The 19,408-nt window shown below is 36.5% G+C and overlaps 1 protein-coding gene across 3 annotated transcripts in view; it reads right to left on the bottom strand.

Annotated features, from left to right (window-relative positions):
• LOC133531036 (irregular chiasm C-roughest protein-like) overlaps nucleotides 1–19,408 on the bottom strand; it is a 216,689-nt gene that overhangs the window by 97,817 nt on the left and 99,464 nt on the right. For all 3 annotated transcript variants that reach the window (XM_061869123.1, XM_061869121.1, XM_061869122.1), the window contains exons 3-4: nucleotides 13,942–14,092; nucleotides 12,819–12,899 (exon numbers count right to left, since the gene is read on the bottom strand). In XM_061869123.1, the coding sequence (XP_061725107.1) occupies nucleotides 12,819–12,899; nucleotides 13,942–14,092 (232 nt within the window). The remainder of the gene's footprint in view (nucleotides 1–12,818; nucleotides 12,900–13,941; nucleotides 14,093–19,408) is intronic.

Raw genomic sequence — 19,408 nt, 5'->3', positions numbered from 1 at the left:
AATCTAACCTTTAATAACATGACATTCCGAGTCAAGGCATGCGTCTTCCTGAAAAACATGATCAATAAATAGCATGTAAGCAATAAAAGCGTATAAATATGATAGATAGATAGATAAATAATTTATTTGGCAGCTGCAAAAACACACAATATAAAGTTTAAATCATCATAAAGAACACAAATTATTACGGGAACAAAATAAAAATGACACAAAAGAAAATTAAGACAACAAAATAGGAATAATTAATAAACAATAAAATAAAATATGTTATGTTTAAATTTACTTTCTCTCTCTTTATACTTTTCCCGAGGGTCTACAGTATGAGGTTCTTCAAAAAAGGAGTGTACAGATTTTTAAAGGGTCGGCAACGCGCATGTAACACCTCTGGAGTTGCAGGCGTCCATAGGCTACTGTGACTGCTTACCATCAGGCGGGCCGTATGCTTGCTTGCCATCATCGTGGTATAAAAAAAAAACTTGAACACAAAGATCTTTACTTAAACTCCATTCAATCCTCCAACTATCAACCCATTTCATGGCGACCCTGACAGGACACAGACACTGACAGCTGACAGGAAGCATTAACTTCAAGTTATATTATGAAAGAATACCTACTAAAGTGCTCAGTATTCAGCCGTTTATTTTCACTAGATCTTCATTCTAAATCCAGCATAATCTTGAGTCTCAAGGATTCTCAAGAAAACCCTTATTTTAACGAAACCAAGCTAAAAGGATCTAAAGTAAGTCCCATCGTAATTTAGATCTTAAAAAGCAAATAATAGAGATTAATTTTAAACCCTGGAGCTCGATTCAAATTTAACATTTTGATTGCGGTTTGATCTCATTTTGATACGAACTTGAAGATCGCTCAAGCTGTGAGACGCACGCCAATCAATAAAGTAAGCCCGTCTACAAGATCTTTTATCACTTCTACCTTTTTATAATACTGCGTCGGTGGCAAACAAGCATACGGCCGGCCGGGTAAGTGGACTCCATAGCCTATGGACGCCTGCATCTCCGGAGGAGTTACACGCGCGTAGCCGAACCTAACACTACGCACTATCGTTTAGCTCTGGCAACCTTACTTACCGGCAGGAACGCAATACTATGAGTAGGGTCTAGTATTTTGGCTGCAGCTTTCTGTAAGGTGGAGGTACTTCCCCAATTAGGCTCTGTTTTAGATCTGTAATGACATCCGCTGTGCTGTGCCCTACCACACAAAGCGAGATGACTATCACAGTGCCCATACCTCTCTTTTGGACGTAGTTTAACACATACTGGAAGTCGAAAGAGCAGAAGTAGCAAAGCTCTTTTTTTCTGTCTCTGAGTTCACTCAGTAATCACTCGTATTCATAATACGAGACCACATTGACCTACTGTTAACTGTTATACCCCAATTCATTTATCATGGCGGGATTCCTCTTAAGAAGGTCATTAGGCGTCACATCATCGCTTACCATCAGGTGTGATCGTGGTCAAACGCCTGCCTAGCTTATCCTCCATAAAAAAAAAACAATACGACGATTGTCAGTACAATAAAAGATACCCGGCAATTTTTTTTTATGGCATCGTGTTTAGGTAACTTTTTAGTCTTGATCCTTTCGGGTTATTATTTGGGAGTCATGTGAGTCTGATATAAATATTTTAAAAGTAGCTGTTGTTGGACTTATTTGGACTGCATCCTATTCCTACATTCGATCAAGGCTAGATGTTATTAAATAAATAATTAAGCTTTTACCGTCATACGCAAAAAATTAATAAGACCAATTTAAGTAATTGTTTAATTGTTTCTACGACTTTTTTTTTTGCAATCAAAAGTTTTTATCCTTTAACATAAATATATATATACCCAACAAGTATCAAGTATCTTACTTCACTGCAGGTAACACCACCACACGGTGACTTTGAAAAGCAGAGCTCGTAAAGCAATGGGGTTGGCCGGTCGAAGTATTAAACAGATGGCACCATCATAGCTTGCCCTGTCAATCCCTAGAATTGTGTCAAATTCTTGTTTTTTTTTTTGGAATTTTGTGACCTGGATTCCAGTACTTTAAGCCAAATCTCATAGAACAAAACTAGAGACAGGGGCAAGCTATGATGGCGCCATCTATGCAAACCTTTGACAGTTGCCAACCCCATTGTTATTAAATAGATCAACATTATGGTTCTCTTTGTGGAGTTTCAAGTGGAATCCCGCCATGGTATATGAAATGGAGTATACTTATTCTGTGCCTGAGCTGTAGAAACATTTGGATATAGAACGCATGTGACACATCTGTGTATTTTTTGTTACTACCCTACGTATTGTATTAAATGACGGGACAATGTATGGTGATTGAATAGGGTTGCCAATTGGATGAAAAATCCAATCGAGATCGTTAGGGTTGATATATCTGTGTTCACTTAATTTGAACAAATTGAGTATTTTATTTAATTATAATTTAAGTTCTTATCCAGTAGAGGAGACAAGCAGTGTGAATGCAATTGATTATAAATATTATAGGACATTATTACACAAATTGACTAAGTCCCACAGTAAGCTCAATAAGGCTTGTGTTGAGGGTACTTTAGACAACGATTATATATAAATAAATAAATAAATAAATATTATAGGACATTATTACACAAATTGACTAAGTCCCACAGTAAGCTCAATAAGGCTTGTGTTGAGGGTACTTTAGACAACGATTATATATAAATAAATAAATATTATAGGACATTATTACACAAATTGACTAAGTCCCACAGTAAGCCCAATAAGGCTTGTGTTGATGGTACTTTAGACAACGATTATATATAAATAAATAAATAAATAAATATTATAGGACATTATTACACAAATTGACTAAGTCCCACAGTAAGCTCAATAAGGCTTGTGTTGAGGGTACTTTAGACAACGATTATATATAAATAAATAAATAAATAAATATTATAGGACATTATTACACAAATTGACTAAGTCCAACAGTAAGCTCAATAAGGCTTGTGTTGAGGGTACTTTAGACAACGATTATATATAAATAAATAAATAAATAAATATTATAGGACATTATTACACAAATTGACTAAGTCCCACAGTAAGCTCAATAAGGCTTGTGTTGAGGGTACTTTAGACAACGATTATATATAAATAAATAAATAAATAAATATTATAGGACATTATTACACAAATTGACTAAGTCCCACAGTAAGCTCAATAAGGCTTGTGTTGAGGGTACTTTAGACAACGATTATATATAAATAAATAAATAAATAAATATTATAGGACATTATTACACAAATTGACTAAGTCCCACAGTAAGCTCAATAAGGCTTGTGTTGAGGGTACTTTAGACAACGATTATATATAAATAAATAAATAAATAAATATTATAGGACATTATTACACAAATTGACTAAGTCCCACAGTAAGCTCAATAAGGCTTGTGTTGAGGGTACTTTAGACAACGATTATATATAAATAAATAAATAAATAAATATTATAGGACATTATTACACAAATTGACTAAGTCCCACAGTAAGCTCAATAAGGCTTGTGTTGAGGGTACTTTAGACAACGATTATATATAAATAAATAAATAAATAAATATTATAGGACATTATTACACAAATTGACTAAGTCCCACAGTAAGCTCAATAAGGCTTGTGTTGAGGGTACTTTAGACAACGATTATATATAAATAAATAAATAAATAAATATTATAGGACATTATTACACAAATTGACTAAGTCTCACAGTAAGCTCAATAAGGCTTGTGTTGAGGGTACTTTAGACAACGATTATATATAAATAAATAAATAAATAAATATTATAGGACATTATTACACAAATTGACTAAGTCCCACAGTAAGCTCAATAAGGCTTGTGTTGAGGGTACTTTAGACAACGATTATATATAAATAAATAAATAAATAAATATTATAGGACATTATTACACAAATTGACTAAGTCCCACAGTAAGCTCAATAAGGCTTGTGTTGCGGGTACTTAGACAACGATATATATAATATATAAATATTTATAAATACTTAAATACATAGAAAACACCCATGACTCAGGAACAAATATCCAAGCTCATCACACGAATAAATGCCCTTACCAGGATTTGAACCCGGGACCATCGGCTTCGTAGGCCGGGTCACTACCCACTAGGCCAAACTGGTAAATGTTAATATATAAATACTTAAATACATAGAAAACATCCAGGACTCTGATTATGTTGCGATCTAATTTATGTTTTTACTATTTTTATTTTGCCGAAAATAAAAGAAGTAAAAATGCAATTGTAGCTAGCGGGCAGAAGTTGTGAATATTTCATTGGAATAGGTAAAACTATTTTATTTTCTTGCTTTAGTACTTTTTATTGAGTTATCGCCCAAAGTATTCATAAGTTAACTTATCAGTATCACACAAAGCCTACATATAAACCGATTAATTGTTTTCTTACTGAACAAAAAAGGGACTTATTTCAAAAGCTTCCTAATTTACGGTATCGAATATTCTTATTTATAACTGCCAAAAACGATACTTTATAATTAACTCAAGAAACACTAAAAAACCGGACAAGTGCGAGTCGGACTCGCCCACCGAGGGTTCCGTACTTTTTAGTATTTGTTGTTATAGCGGCAACAGAAATACATCATCTGTGAAAATTTCAACTATTTTTAAATTTCACGGTTCATGAGATAAAGCCTGGTGACAGACTGACGGACGGACGGACAGACGGACAGCGAAGTCTTAGTAATAGGGTCCCGTTTTACCGTTTGGGTACGGAACCCTAAAAATTTACAAAATAATATTACAAACTGTCAATTTATCATTCCGCTGTCGCAAGCACTTTCATTGAAGCTGTAAAGTGATCTCTTACAACCTTGATAAAAAAAATATTCCTCTCAAAGGACAATCCACCTTAAACTTACGTATTAAAGTTCCAATTAGAATTTCACTAATACATTTTTGTCAAACGAGTGCACATATGTTTCGGAGAAAAACAAAAAAGCATCGAAGTGACACGACTAATATTATAATTTTAGACTTTTTATTACCATTTAGTTACGTTTGAATATAGAATAATTTTTATTTTTATATACATTATTTAATTTAATTATTTCACTTTTAGTGATAGAATCGATTTTCTCAAAATCAGATAGTTCATTTTGGGAATAAAAAATATATGTAAATCAATTTACAATAACAATATATATAATGGATATATACAGATGATTACTCTAACTAGCTTAAATCTAAAATAGGCCCTTGAGGCATTGTACCAAGGATGCTGGCGGCATTTCCTCGTTGTATCAGAATACTGATACGTTATCCGATGAAACCGCCAGCTCCTCGGTCGTCAGTTACTTCAACCAGACGTGTCGCTATTTCTGCAGACAACTTGTGTGCGTAGTCTAACACAACTAGATATTATTTTTAAACTGACTAGAATTGAACAAACTCAAATGATTTAACTATTCATAAACATATGTGAAAACGTCGCCAGGCATGCAAATACAAATTTCAAGTTAGGTATACACATAGAAATTATTAAAATAAATAAATAAATATTATAGGACATTATTACACAAATTGACTAAGTCCCACAGTAAGCTCAATAAGGCTTGTGTTGAGGGTACTAAGACAACGATATATATAATATATAAATATTTATAAATACTTATATACATAGAAAACATCCATGACTCAGGAACAAATATCCATGCTCATCACACGAATAAATGCCCTTACCAGGATTTGAACCCGGGACCATCAGCTTTGTAGGCAGGGTCACTACCCACTAGGCCAAACCGGTCGTCAAAATGTCACATGCAAATATAGTTTAACTCCCAACGAAACCTTACGTTATGACTTATTACTCAAATGTCAAATAAAACAACATTTTCTCAAAAACCATGCGCGGAGAAAGTGTTAACCAAACAAAGACACAAATTATTATAGCAGGGACAAACGATGACTCACGATTGAAAGACGTTAAAAGGTTTCTCAATTCAAAAATATCGTACTATGACAAAGTTCTAAAAGACAATGGTTTTGTATGGATATAGGACTATTTGGTTTTAAAGATGGCGTAAAAAGCTTCACAGTTCAAAAATAAAAATTTTACTCGGACAAAGTTGTAAGTGGCTAAGTCTATGTATGAATATATGACTATTTGGTTGTATAATAATATTGGAGTGATGTCTCACTTTGTGATAGTGAGGGTAAAATTGAAGTGCACGACTTTGTGGTTAAACAATGCAATACGAATGAGGAAATTGGGTGTATGTGGAAATCGGTGACTTGGTTTAATTAAAATAATTCAATAAATACATATTATAGGGACATTTTTACACAAATTGACTAAGTCCCACGATAAGCTCGAGAAGGCTTGTGTTGTGGGTACTCAGACAACGATATTTAGAATGTACAAGTAGTTACAAGTACATAATAGGTACATAGAAAATATTCATGACTCAGGAACAAATACCTGTGCTTATCACAGATATACGTGCCCCTACCGGGATTCAAACCCAGGACCATCGGCTTCATAGGCAGGGTTGTCTCGTGTCAGTTCCAGATAATTATTTATAACTCATCACCATCATTGGCCACAGCATCTTTTCAAATAATAGTTGCAGCAGGTATTTTTAGGAAGTAGTCTACAGCCTACATCGACTGCGATGGCTGTATAGACTATAGACCAATGTCCGATCGGCATTTCTTGCCGCATCGATCACAGATGCGTCTTGACTCCTGGGGTGGTCCAGTAGCTCTGCGAGTTAGCTTCTGGTTCAGGTGGTCCATCCAGTGCTCGTCATGCTTTGCCATGCCTTTCCGCAGGTTACGACGCCACTCCGGTCTCATCTCCGCAGGTTCCTCCCAACAGTTAACCCTTTTTACGTTTACAGGAATCCTTGAAACGGAGCACGGGTCGACCCACGGGTTTCTTAGTGTCGGCAATCTGTCCAAGCATGACTTCACGTGGCAATCTGTCAGGATCCATTCTATGAACGTGTCCTAGCCAACGGAGTCGTCTCTGTTTCAGCATAGCCGTTATGCATTTAGTCTTTGAAAGAACAGCTTCATTCGTTACCCGATCCTTCCAAGTATAATAATAAAAAATAATAAGCGGCGTACACCTCTCGACACACCTGAGCCGCTCACACCGGTGTTGCTCCTGGTCGTCTTCACGACGGCATTTTCAGGGGCCCATCTAGTGGGCGGCGAGTCACCGCCTGCCTCGATAACTAGTGAAAACAATGTTATGGCAGGTGTCCGGACCTCTTTGCTACCCAGTCTCATTGTCCTCCCAAACTTCAATCCATAGACCGTTATACTGTTCACTTTGACTACAATAGTCCCAATGCCTGCTGCGACCGGTTCATGAGTGTCTATTGTTGCGCCTGTGAATGGGTTCGAACAGGCGTTCTACATGACATTAAAGCTCTCCAAGGGGCCTCTACGTGTTGTATCTATATCCCCACGCAAGCCTATCAAAAGACCGGGATTTATAGGCCCGTGAAATCCAAGGAGATATAAAAATAATAAAACCATTTATTTCAAGTAAGTTACACACTTATCTTGGTTAGTAAGACTTAATTCTAAAACGTATTAGTACTTAAAACCTAGGAATATTATATATATAAAAAATTATTTTCTTTCCGCTGAGTACGGCACATGCAGCCGACTGCAGCGTAGCAAATAGGGGGAATCCAGCCTGTCCCATCATTTTCATGATGGTATAACTAGCTTATATTTTTAACTAGCTTTATTCAAACCAAGCTTTTTATTTTTTAGAATAACACCATTAAATTTTGCTCTTTCATCGTCTAAAGTGTAAAAAAGCAATAACTGCAGCTTAAAGTTTAATTAAAAATGTAATTTATAATGTTGACAGTATCTCACCGAGTTCTCTGAAATATTATGATCGACGGTGCACGCCATATTTACTTGCGCTGTTCACAGTGCTACAGTGCTTACTCTACTCGCCTCATATCAATACAGGGTAATATTAAAGAAATAAATAACTATTATAGGGAGATTCTTACATAAATTAACTAAGACCAAAATTCAAAATTAAAAAAATTATTCTGCAAGTAGTCCTCAAGGGCTCTTTTACAAGTCAGTAAAACATTATAGTAACATCATATAGTGACATGAAAAATACATAACAACATTTATAAATACAACAGCCAATACCTGGGTAAACATTACATTATAATAATCTTAAAATAAATAATTACTACAATAAAATAGAGATGTATAGTCTCTATGGTTAAAAATACGTTAAATCTGGAGATGTAAAAGGTCCCCAATGTCAGAGTACTAATAGTATCCTGGGTATCCAAAGATCTGACAGGGTGAGGAACACAGAGCTTCGCTCCAAAACCCGTCGTCAATGTTGGGATGAAGCAGGGATCGGAAACCGGTATTTTTTGTATGGGAAAGAAAACGGTATTTTTTCGTTCTATGTTAATTACTTCATTTCTAATTAGGCAATCTAATAATACGAAGTCGTTATCTGAAAACACAACTGAGTCCTACATTTAGAGTATAAAATAAACCGAAATATATGGTTATTTCGATGTTTTTGCAAAAAACCGGTTCCGATCCCTGGGATGAAGACCGCAATGGCTAAAGTGGGACTAGGCTGAACATGTCTGCCGGATGAATCATGACAGATGGGCTAAAATAACCACTATGCTGGCATCCCCAGTGTAGTCGTGGCACAGGCAGACCGAGAAAGAGATGGCGGGAGGACTTGGATGCGTTTCAGCGGGATTGGCGGGATCTTACTCAGCACAGGGAGGATTGGAAAGTTAGAGGGGAGGAGGGAGGAAGTACTCAGTAGTGGGAGACACAAATAGGCTAATAAAAAAATAAAAATAAAAGATATCATGTTATGCTGGTTATCCCAAGGAACCTCGGTAGGGAATAAGACTGCTGTTTAAATAGACATGGAATGCTACCGGATTAAATAAATATGGTTAAGATATCATCATACCATTTTAAAATTAATTACAGTCTTATTACTGCTTAATAAGGTTGCATTTTAAATGCAGTTTTATATGGTTAAAACGGTCTTGCAAAGTCCACTCTTGTTTAGTAAAAAGCTCCTTCTGATGAGTAAAATTCCAAGGAATAAATAAGCTTAAATATAAAACGTAAAGTTGATTTTGCAATGGCAAGGTTTATAGTAGAATTCTGATATATGAAACAGCTATGATTATGAAATTCTTATCCGCGTATGGGGACGTATTGAGACTTACGTATAATAACGGGGCAAAAAGATAAAAGTTAGTAAAAGATTACTTATCATTCCTAAATAAATATGTCCAAGTATTGGGTAGCTATTTAACAAATAAATTAACTTCATCCAACACATATTATTACGAGCCTAATTTATGCATGTATGCATGTGCCTAGATTTATGATGTTTCAAACACAATGTAATATTGTTGTTGAATAAAAATGATGATGATGATGATTTACTTCATTAAAATATATGTATATTTCTATTTCATTGAGGTGGATCATGAATTTCTAGTGTTTGTCAGCGTATGTAAACTGACGCACAGACATATTTGTCGGATCTGTCCGGCAGATGCATGTGATTAAACCTGAAATACTGTTAACTTATCTCCGTACTATCGCGAAATTCGCGTTTCGCTTTCATCTTCATACGGCCCGATTCGAATAATGATTAAGACACGTTTAAGATCTTTCCAAGATCTATAACTGCCCCATGACAAAACACTGGGTAGAAATCATCACTGGCCAAACAAAGTGATGATTGCTACCTAGATTAATTATTTTATTTTATTTATTTTTGTAATCATTTATTATGTTTGTATCTGCTAAATTTGTTAGGTATTTAATTTATTTTTAGTATTTTTTGTAATGTGTCTTATGGGTTTGTATACCTGAAATAAATTATTTTTATTTTATTTTTATTTATTTATAACTAAACGACATGTCAAAATTGACGTTTATTTCGATTCCGCTGTGATCCCAGTAAGATCTATCTACAATATTTCTAACGTCAAAGTGACATTGGTGGCCCGAATCGAGCTTCTGTCAATTATACGACATACAAACGATATCTAAATGAGATGTATCTAAACCAAAACTTATCGTTGTCGTATTTCATTTTTGGAATCGGGCAGTTAGTATTGATAGCATGCATGGTCCTGTCAATACTGCCTAACACACGGCCCGAAGCGAGGCGAAACAAAGACTGGTTCGTATCGTATTAACTCCTTTATGCTCTGATCCAAAACAATCCTTATATCATGTATCATATATATATATATATATTTTTATACTACGTCGGTGGCAAACAAGCATACGGCCCGCCTGATGGTAAGCAGTCTCCGTACCCTATGTACGCCTGCAACTCCAGAGGAGTTACATGCGCGTTGCCGACCCTAAACCCGCCCCCCCTCGTTGAGCTCTGGCAACCTTACTCACCGGCAGGAACACAACACTATGAGTAGGGTCTAGTGTTATTTGGCTGCTGTTTTCTGTAAGGTGGAGGTACTTCCCCAGTTGGGCTCTGCTCTAGATCTGGAATGACATCCACTGGCTGTGCCCTACCACACAAAGCGAGATGACATTCACAATGCCCATACCTCTCTTATGGACGTAGTTTAAGGACGTACCCGGGTCCAAGCCATGTACATCATAGCCATGACTGCACGAGTTTGGGTCGAAATGAGAAGTTTTGTGTGAATAATGTCTACTTAATTTCAATATAAGTGCTATTTTGCAACAGATGTTCATATCGGCAGGGTGACAACAAAAGCTCACTAATTACTAAAAAAATATTAAAAAAAACCAACCTGATTTTAGTACTAATACGGTTCACCATGGCTATGAACTTGTGGTGGTAATTAGTGAGCTTTGATTGTCACCTGACGATATTTCAAAAGTTCAGATTTTTAAGCCTAATATGATGGAAATCGGAGATAATAGCCTACAGACTGCAGCGGTACCACAAGCCAAGGTTTTGCCGACTCTTTCAAAGTCTCTAAAACAGTACTGTCAGCATCAAAAGTAGCGGATCAAATAACGTTTCATAAGTATCTACCATTCTGTAACGGCTTAACAAAAAGTGATGTCTTTAATATAGAACAACTAAGACTGTAAAAGATATACTTTTGAGCGCGAATTTTAGATTAGAATAGAATATCATTTATTTCAGTATAAGTACACAGTCACAGTTATACAATACATATAGAGAAAGAAAGAGAAAAAATGACTTATAACTAACTTGTACACTGTATATAATTTTACTGAAAAAGGTGAACATTCAGCATAATGCCAGGTCCTACTGAAGTAGTACGCTGACGCTGGTCTTCCGTGGACACCTGTAGGGAGCGTAGTAGCGCGCAGCTACAAAGTACAGTTAAGTTACTGAGATAACTATAATAATAAAATATCTATATTTGGAATAGTCAACCGGAATATCAGATACTTTTGGCGCGTTGTTTCATCCGCTACTTTTGATGCTGACTATACTAGAGACAGAAACGAAAAGTCAGTTAACAAGATCTGGATAAATTCTCACTTTAGTCTATCTTCACTCAATATTGATAGCAAGTATGGCCCCGTCAATACTGCCAAACATACGGCCCGAAGCGAGGCGAAACAAAGGCTGGTTCGTATTAACTCCTTTGTGCTCTCATCCAGAACGGTCTCTATGGCGTGTATCATAGCCAAATGATTTCCTGAATTTGTCTCGAAATGAGAAGTTTTGTGTATCTGATCTATCTGATTTGACTTCATACTGGTGATTGTTTTTTTTTTCTAAAGTTAAGTAATAAGTTAAGTTCTTTAGCTAAGTGATTTTCTGTTTTTTCCATCAATCTTTAACCCTTTAAATTTTAATTTTATTGTATCCTATATTTAAAAAAATTTATTTCACACGACGAAATAAAACACCAGACAAATATTAGAAAAATCTAGACCGCAGTTATTTTCAGACCCAATTTCTATATAATAAATCCGAAAGTACTATAAAGAGTAGGTAACTTGACCGTAACGTCATTGTTCTGTATTTTATAGAGATTCCATTCGCTTGACAGGTCAGGAACTGATTTGACTAAGCATTTAACTGCCCTATTGGAGTTTTTCCTTGCAAATATTGTCTAGTTACCGCGTAAATTTCATAACATTTTTTCTTGATTAGATAGTGTAAAAATTCAATGCAAAAACTACAATTTTTCGTGAGAGTTGCTAAAGAAAAGACGCTTACAACCTACAAGGAATTTCGAACATTGCCCCGGTTCCCATCTCTATTGCACGTCTAAAAATCATGTCCTAGAACAGAAAAGTACCACTTTGATCCCTTCTTCTTCTTCCTCGCGTTGTCCCGGCATATTGCCACGGCTTATGGGAGCCTGGGGTCCGCTTGACAACTTATCCCAAGATTTGGAGTAAGCACTAGTTTTTACGCGACTGCCATCTGAACATCCAACCCAGAGGCTAAACTAGGCCTTATTGGGATTAGTCCGGTTTCCGAAAAGCGACTGGGAAATATCAAATGATATTTCGTACATAGTTCCGAAAAACTCATTGGTACGAGCCGGGATTTGAACCCGCGACCTCCGGATTGAAAGTCGCACGCTCTTACCGCTAGGCCACCAGCGCTTCGCTGACAGTACATATATTGATATCCCGGTCACATAGCGTCATTGACCAACTTCATCATCAGCAGGACAGCAATATAATAATGCACGTGCGATAGAGATAGAAACAGGCAGGTCAATGTACGAAATATCTCGTGGTAAGCTTCCTTTTTTATTAGTAAAGAACAATTCACTGACCTCTGGGTCCTGAGCTGACTTGGCACTGGTACAGAGCATCGTCGTCTAATGACACTTCTCTGATGTCCAACGAGTAGTCACCTGTAACGAAAATGGGAATTGGCTACTTGACAGTTTTTTTGGAAATAATCTCAATCGATCTTGATTTTCCTGAGGATCAAATGTCTATATAGGACTCTTGGCATTTAAGCAACACAAAGGTCAGAAATGAGAGATAAAGTCTGACGCTCGCACTCGACGATTGAAACACCTCTAACAAAATGATATATAACAAATAGCTGTCTATGTGCGGTGCCACCTTAATGTGTACGCGAGAGGAGCTGACGTCCATGGTCGTAACTTGCGGATGAAAATGATATGATATAGTAATGTAACGTCACATTACAATAGTCTGTCCTAACCTAAATGTATGGAAGATCAAGAAAATTTCTATTTTGTCCCTGAAATATTACGTTTATGTATATAGTTGTCATACAATTTATTTTTCAATAAAATTTAAGGTATCGAATGGTACCATTTTCTTATTGAAAGTAAAATAAATTAAAGTGCTTAAACTGGATTATGTTAAAAATATCTTTGAGTCTTATGTCAAGTCCACTCCGTCTCATCCGACTCCCTTTATTTCACTTTATTTCTATCTCCATCTCTTTCTTCCTCAGCTCTAGACACCTCAGAAGTTTTTTTAAAAAACAATACCTACTGCTACAAATAGATATCCTAGGTCTATTTGCTGAATTTCTTTTAGACGACTTTATATTAGTCTCTGTTAATAATATCAAGTCTCATCTAATACATCTCCTGCTGCATGAAATATAGTTTCTATCATGGCTTTAGCGCTTAAAATTATTATTATTATGGCATTGACATATGGCCTTATGGGCACTAATAATGGTGCTAGTTCAGCGGTGCCACTCATGAAATCGAGCTAATCGTGCAGTCTAACGCAACTAGTTGCGACTAATCCCACGCGTGATGCGAAATCATCAACCACTCGCGTTGTGGCGTTAGACTGCACGATTCGCTTGAATTCGTGTGCATGACACCGTTGTACTGGCCCCATTCTTATTGCATGTAAGGCCCGTCCTTAGATATAATGTCAATGTAGAATGTATATAAGACGTACCTTCTTCATCGCTGCCAACCATCTTGTATCTCTCATAGCCGGTGAGATGCCGATGTGTACCAAGTCCAAAGTCATCTTTGGTCCATTGTAGCTGCCCGACTTTGTTAACCACTCGACAGGGTAGCGTCACTCTTGATCCGACGACTGCACTCTGTAAAAATGTAATTCATATTAATGGAGGTTAATTATAACCTGCACAAGTTTTTTGCAGAAATCGCGAAGCGTCTGGCTGACGTACCGTTAAATACGCCAACTTTGCCCACTTTTTTGGGAAAAACTAAAAAAAATCTAGTTTTTTGTATGAAACCTCGGAAATATTTATGTATCTGTGGTAACACCGAGATCATGCGCATTTAAATTTAACTGCAAATTTAACTTTAGTCAACGTTTTCTCCATCATATGACCGATTTTGAGGTCGGGTAAAGTTATCTGGACTTTTAGCCAACATTGCCCACCGTGATTTTTAGCGCAACTATAGACCTTATTTGGTTGCCATAAAAACCAATGAAAGTATTTTGGCAATGAAGGCGATCGGTTCAAAAATTTACTCGACATAATAATACATGCTCGAAATACTTTCCTATTAAAATGAGTGGGCAATGTTAGCCTGTACATTTTTTCTTCTTCATACAAACGACGTGTAGCGATTTAAAAGTGCTAGGGTTGTCAAAATTGAGAAGATAATAAAAACTGAACATTAATTTGCACAAAGTTGGTAGGGTAGGTAAGAAACAAAAAATATTAATAAGGCGCAAAGTTGTTTATTTCAATAACGTTATATAAAAGTCTAATAGCAGAATCTAATAGCTTTTTTTCGCTGACTGTGCTTTTTGTTGACTGTACTTGTATTGTCAACTGAGATCTATATATATACCAACCAAATTTCAATTGGTTACCTTAAGTTTTCTGAAGTGGCCATTACTATTTTTTTTTTAATAGACACATAATGGATTTCAGAACTCTAGCTACTTTTTTAATTACTTGTGGTTTTGTAAAAATATTTTTTTTGAATATTTATTTTGACATAACACACGTTTGAACGCATTTATAGCTTAGATGCCTTAGTCTGTCGTAAAAAAGTAAAAATGTCGAGTTGACAGCTGCCAGTTGCCAAATGTCACACACACAGCTGAACCGCGTACAAACAAAGTCGTAGTTGTAACCAATGAGGAAGCAATATTTGACAACTGGCAGCTGTCAACTCTACGTTTTTCACTTTTTTACGGAAGACTAAGGCATCTAAGCTATAAATGCGTTAAAACGTGTGGTATGTCAAAATAGTTATTCAATTTTTTTTCTGAAAAACGGCCAGTAATCAAAAATGAAACTATAGTTTTCGACTCCATTATATATTAACCATAGAAAAAAAAAAGAATTCCTCATGTGGAGACGATCCCGGTTGAACCAGAATGTCACTACCAGATTGTATTGTCACTGGTAGTAGAAGTAGTATGCTATAATCTCAGCTCAATCGGATACCAAAAAGTGGTCGAAAAATGGCTTGCAAGATTTGATCCGAACATATGTACGTACATACAAATATTGCAAGATTTGCACATTAATAAAAAAAAAAGTTTGTAAAAAAAAGTGTCAACCCTAAGCATTTTTTTACTGCGGGCAATGTTGACACTCATACGACGGTACATTACTGGGTAATTTTGCCCATCAGCATAACTTTTGTAATATACTAGTTACAGTAACGAACCTAGCATCAAAATACTCAGCTCATGGTTTTACATTACATACAATCGATTCAACATACCTGTGTATTCGCCATGATGTACAATTCCCTTCCAAAATTTCTCAGTAATTGGCCCGCAAAAATACACTCCGTACTCGACAAGTCCCGACTGGTTACTGAATGAAGTCAGGAGTGCACGCGCTATTCTGTGTTGCCACAGGTATAGTTTACTTTCTACCAATGTCATCAATGTTGCCATAATTTTGTAACTTTTTTAGATATTAGTAGATTGCCTTAGAAATTGTGTTTTGGGCAATGTTCCCCCTGGTGGCAAAGTTGGCGTATTTAACGGTAATTGGTGACCGAAGAGCTGGCGGCTTCCTCGCACAACGTATCAGCTTCCTTGTATTAGAAATATAAGATAATTCATATCATTATTATTGGAAAAACACCTTTTGCTATCAAACTATTTCTATTCTGATACTAGTTGTTAATATTTATATTAGCCGGGTTTGTAAACGTGCCCTGACAGCCCAGCCGTCATGGGCGCGAGCTGTCAAGAGAGTTACCGCGCCAACGGGAGCGCCGGTCGTGGTCTTAACATTATCATGTACTTAATTGGGAAATAAATCAATTACTCAAGACCTAGTGCTTTGTATTTTTAACACTTGGTACAATGCCTCAAGGGCCTATTTCAGATTTAAGCTAGTTGTAGTAATCCTCTGTATATACGAATTGTTTATATTATTATTGTAAATAAAAACGTCTATGAAAATAAGACGTTTGTAATGGCATTCACTAACATATTCAAAACAGTGCAAAGTTAGTTTAGACGAACTCTGTCATAAATAATAATAATAAATAATCATTTATTCTGGTAAAAAAACCCTGATTTTACAATTTTGTTTTCTTTTGCCAAACTGCAAGACAGTTTGTTGCCAGAGACAGTTTGTTGGCAAACCCTCTATGACGCATTCAAAAACCGCAAATTACGGCCAGCATACAGATAAACTATTTTTTTGCTGTTGTAATTGTAGCACCGCTCACAATCTCTCTGCTTAGCCTTAAGGACTACCTTAAGTGCTTCGTGGCATTAAGTCCGCCTTTTGTACTATAAGATTGTTTTTCTTTTGTGCAATAAAGATTAAATAAATAAATACAATAAATATTATTCATTCATTCTTACATACGTAATATAGGGGGAGGAGGTCGGCCTAATTTTATATTTTCTTACATAGTGGTGGGAGAGGCAAAAATCATCTTACATAATAAACGAATGGTACCTATGTACCGAGTTTTGAACCCGCAACCTCAGGATTGAAAGTCTCACGCTCTTACCGCATCATAAGGCTACTAAAACTTTTTTTTTAATACTACGTCGGTGGCAAACAAGCATACGGCCCGCCTGATAGTAAGCAGTTTCCGTAGCCTATGTACGCCTGCAACTCCAGAGGAGTTACAGGCGCTTTGCCGATCCTAACCCCCTCCCACCCCTCGTTGAGGTCTGGCAACCTTACTCACCGGCAGGAACACAACACTATGAGTAGGTTCTAGTGTTATTTGGCTGCGGTTTTCTGTAAGGTGGAGGTACTTCCCAGTTGGGCTCTGCTTTAGATCTGGAATGACATCCGCTGTGCTGTGCCCTACCACACACAGCCAGATGACATTCACAATGCCCATACCTCTCTTAAAATCGTTGTATCTTATAATTAATTATTCGAAATAAACTATAAACAGAATATTAGCTGGCGAGACATTATTTTCAGAGTTAATTAATGAATTTTCGAGTCTATATATTTAGACTGAAAGATAATTTTCAATTAGGAAAAGAAACTATATTTCTTTGCGAAAAAGTACATTTTATTAACAAAAAGGATTTTTACCTAAAATACTGAATGTTTTTGGAGACAATTTAAGTCCAAAAGCAATGCCTGTGACTGACGTTATATTTGTTTTACTCTAATCATAGAGTAGTTTCACAAAGATCTTTTGTATGACAAATACAAAAAAATCATTAGCGCTGGTGGCCTAGCGGTAATAGCGTGTGTCTTTCAATCCGGAGGTCGCGCGTTCAAACCCCAGCTCGTACCAATGAGTTTTTCGGAACTTATGTACGAAATATCATTTGATATTCACCAGTCGCTTTTCGGTGAAGGAACATCGTGAGGTAACCGGACTAATCCCAACAAGGCCTAGTTTACCCTTTGGGTTGGAAGGTCAGATGGCAGTCGCTTTCGTAAAAATTAGTGCCTACGCCAAATCTTGGGATTAGTTGTCAAGTGGACCCCAGGCTCCCATGAGCCGTGGCAAAATGCCGGGACAACGCGAGGAAGAAGAAGATATATGTCCTATATGTAATTTCTCTTCTTGAGCCAACTGGCATTATCAGGGATGATGGCAAGAGGCCTGATGGGGTGTCCTTGGTTCCTTGGAGCTTGGGACGGATGTTAGTGTGGGATGCTACCTGCGTAGACACACTGGCACCGTCCCACCTCCAACGGACTAATGTAAAAGCGGGCGCAGCGGCGGAAAGCACCGAAATTTTGAAACGTAATAAATATAAGAGCCTCGGTAGAGAGTACCATTTTGTACCTTTTGGCGTTGAAACTCTAGGTCCATGGGGTCCCAGCGCGCACAAGTTTTTTGGAGGAATTCGCGAAACGTCTGGTTGACGTAACTGATGACCGAAGAGCTGGCGGCTTCCTCGCACAACGTATCAGTATTGCGATACAACGAGGAAATGCCGCCAGCATCCTTGGTACAATGCCTCAAGGGCTTATTTTAGATATAAGCTAGTTATAGTAATCATCTGTATATATCCATTATGTATATTGTTATTGTCAATAAATTTTATTCATTTTTGTTTTATTTGGATAAAACATTAAGTATAACTAAATCAGTAAATCAATACTTTTACAGGTTAAAATATACTTATTCCGAACAATAATAGGTACTGTTAATATTTTTAGGGTTCCGTAGTCAACTAGGAACCCTTATAGTTTCGCCATGTCCGTCTGTCTGTCTATCCGGGGCTTTGCTCCGTGGTCGTTAGTGCTAGAAAGCTGATATTTGGTATGAATATATAAATCAATAAAGCCGACAAAGTCGTACAATAAAATCTAAAAAAACTATTTTTTTAGGGTACCTCCCCTTCACGTAAAGTGGGGTGTTTTTTTTTTTGTTTCAGCCCTACAGTGTAGGATATCGTTGGAAAGGTCTTTCAAAACTAATAGGGGTCTTCAACAAATATTTTTTGATAAAGTGAATATATTTGGAGATAATCGCTCCGAAAGAAAAAAAATGTGTCCCCCCCTCTAACTTTTGAACCATAGGTCAAAAAAATATGAAAAAAATCGTGGAAGTAGAGCTTAAGAAAGACATTAAATGAAAACTATAGCGGACATGATCAGTTAAGCTGTTTTTGAGTTATCGCAAAAAGTTTCCCCTTCATGGTAAAAAGACGTACATCCACAGTTCATCCCTTGGTTAACAATCTACTATACTTTAAGCTCCAGTTTAGCTTATTGTGACGGAAGAGTAACTACGAAACCCTACTCTGAGCATGGCCCGATATGCTCTTGACCAGTTTTATTTTATATTCGTTTTGGTTAGTGACGACATTTCATAATACAAATCGCCTGTGTTGTAAAAAGCCATATACGAAAGATATTTCCTCACTTTTTATGGAAGATTAAATGAAACCAAATTATTTATTTCGTAGGTAGCGCTACATTATAAATTTCTTAACCATAAAAATTAATAAAACATATGATCGGCCAAAATAA

This window comes from Cydia pomonella, chromosome 24, assembly GCF_033807575.1.
Source record: "Cydia pomonella isolate Wapato2018A chromosome 24, ilCydPomo1, whole genome shotgun sequence".
In the NCBI taxonomy this organism is placed as follows: Eukaryota; Metazoa; Arthropoda; class Insecta; order Lepidoptera; family Tortricidae; genus Cydia; species Cydia pomonella.
Note: the sequence above shows the minus strand (reverse complement) of the source record. Positions and strands in the feature narration are given on the sequence as shown.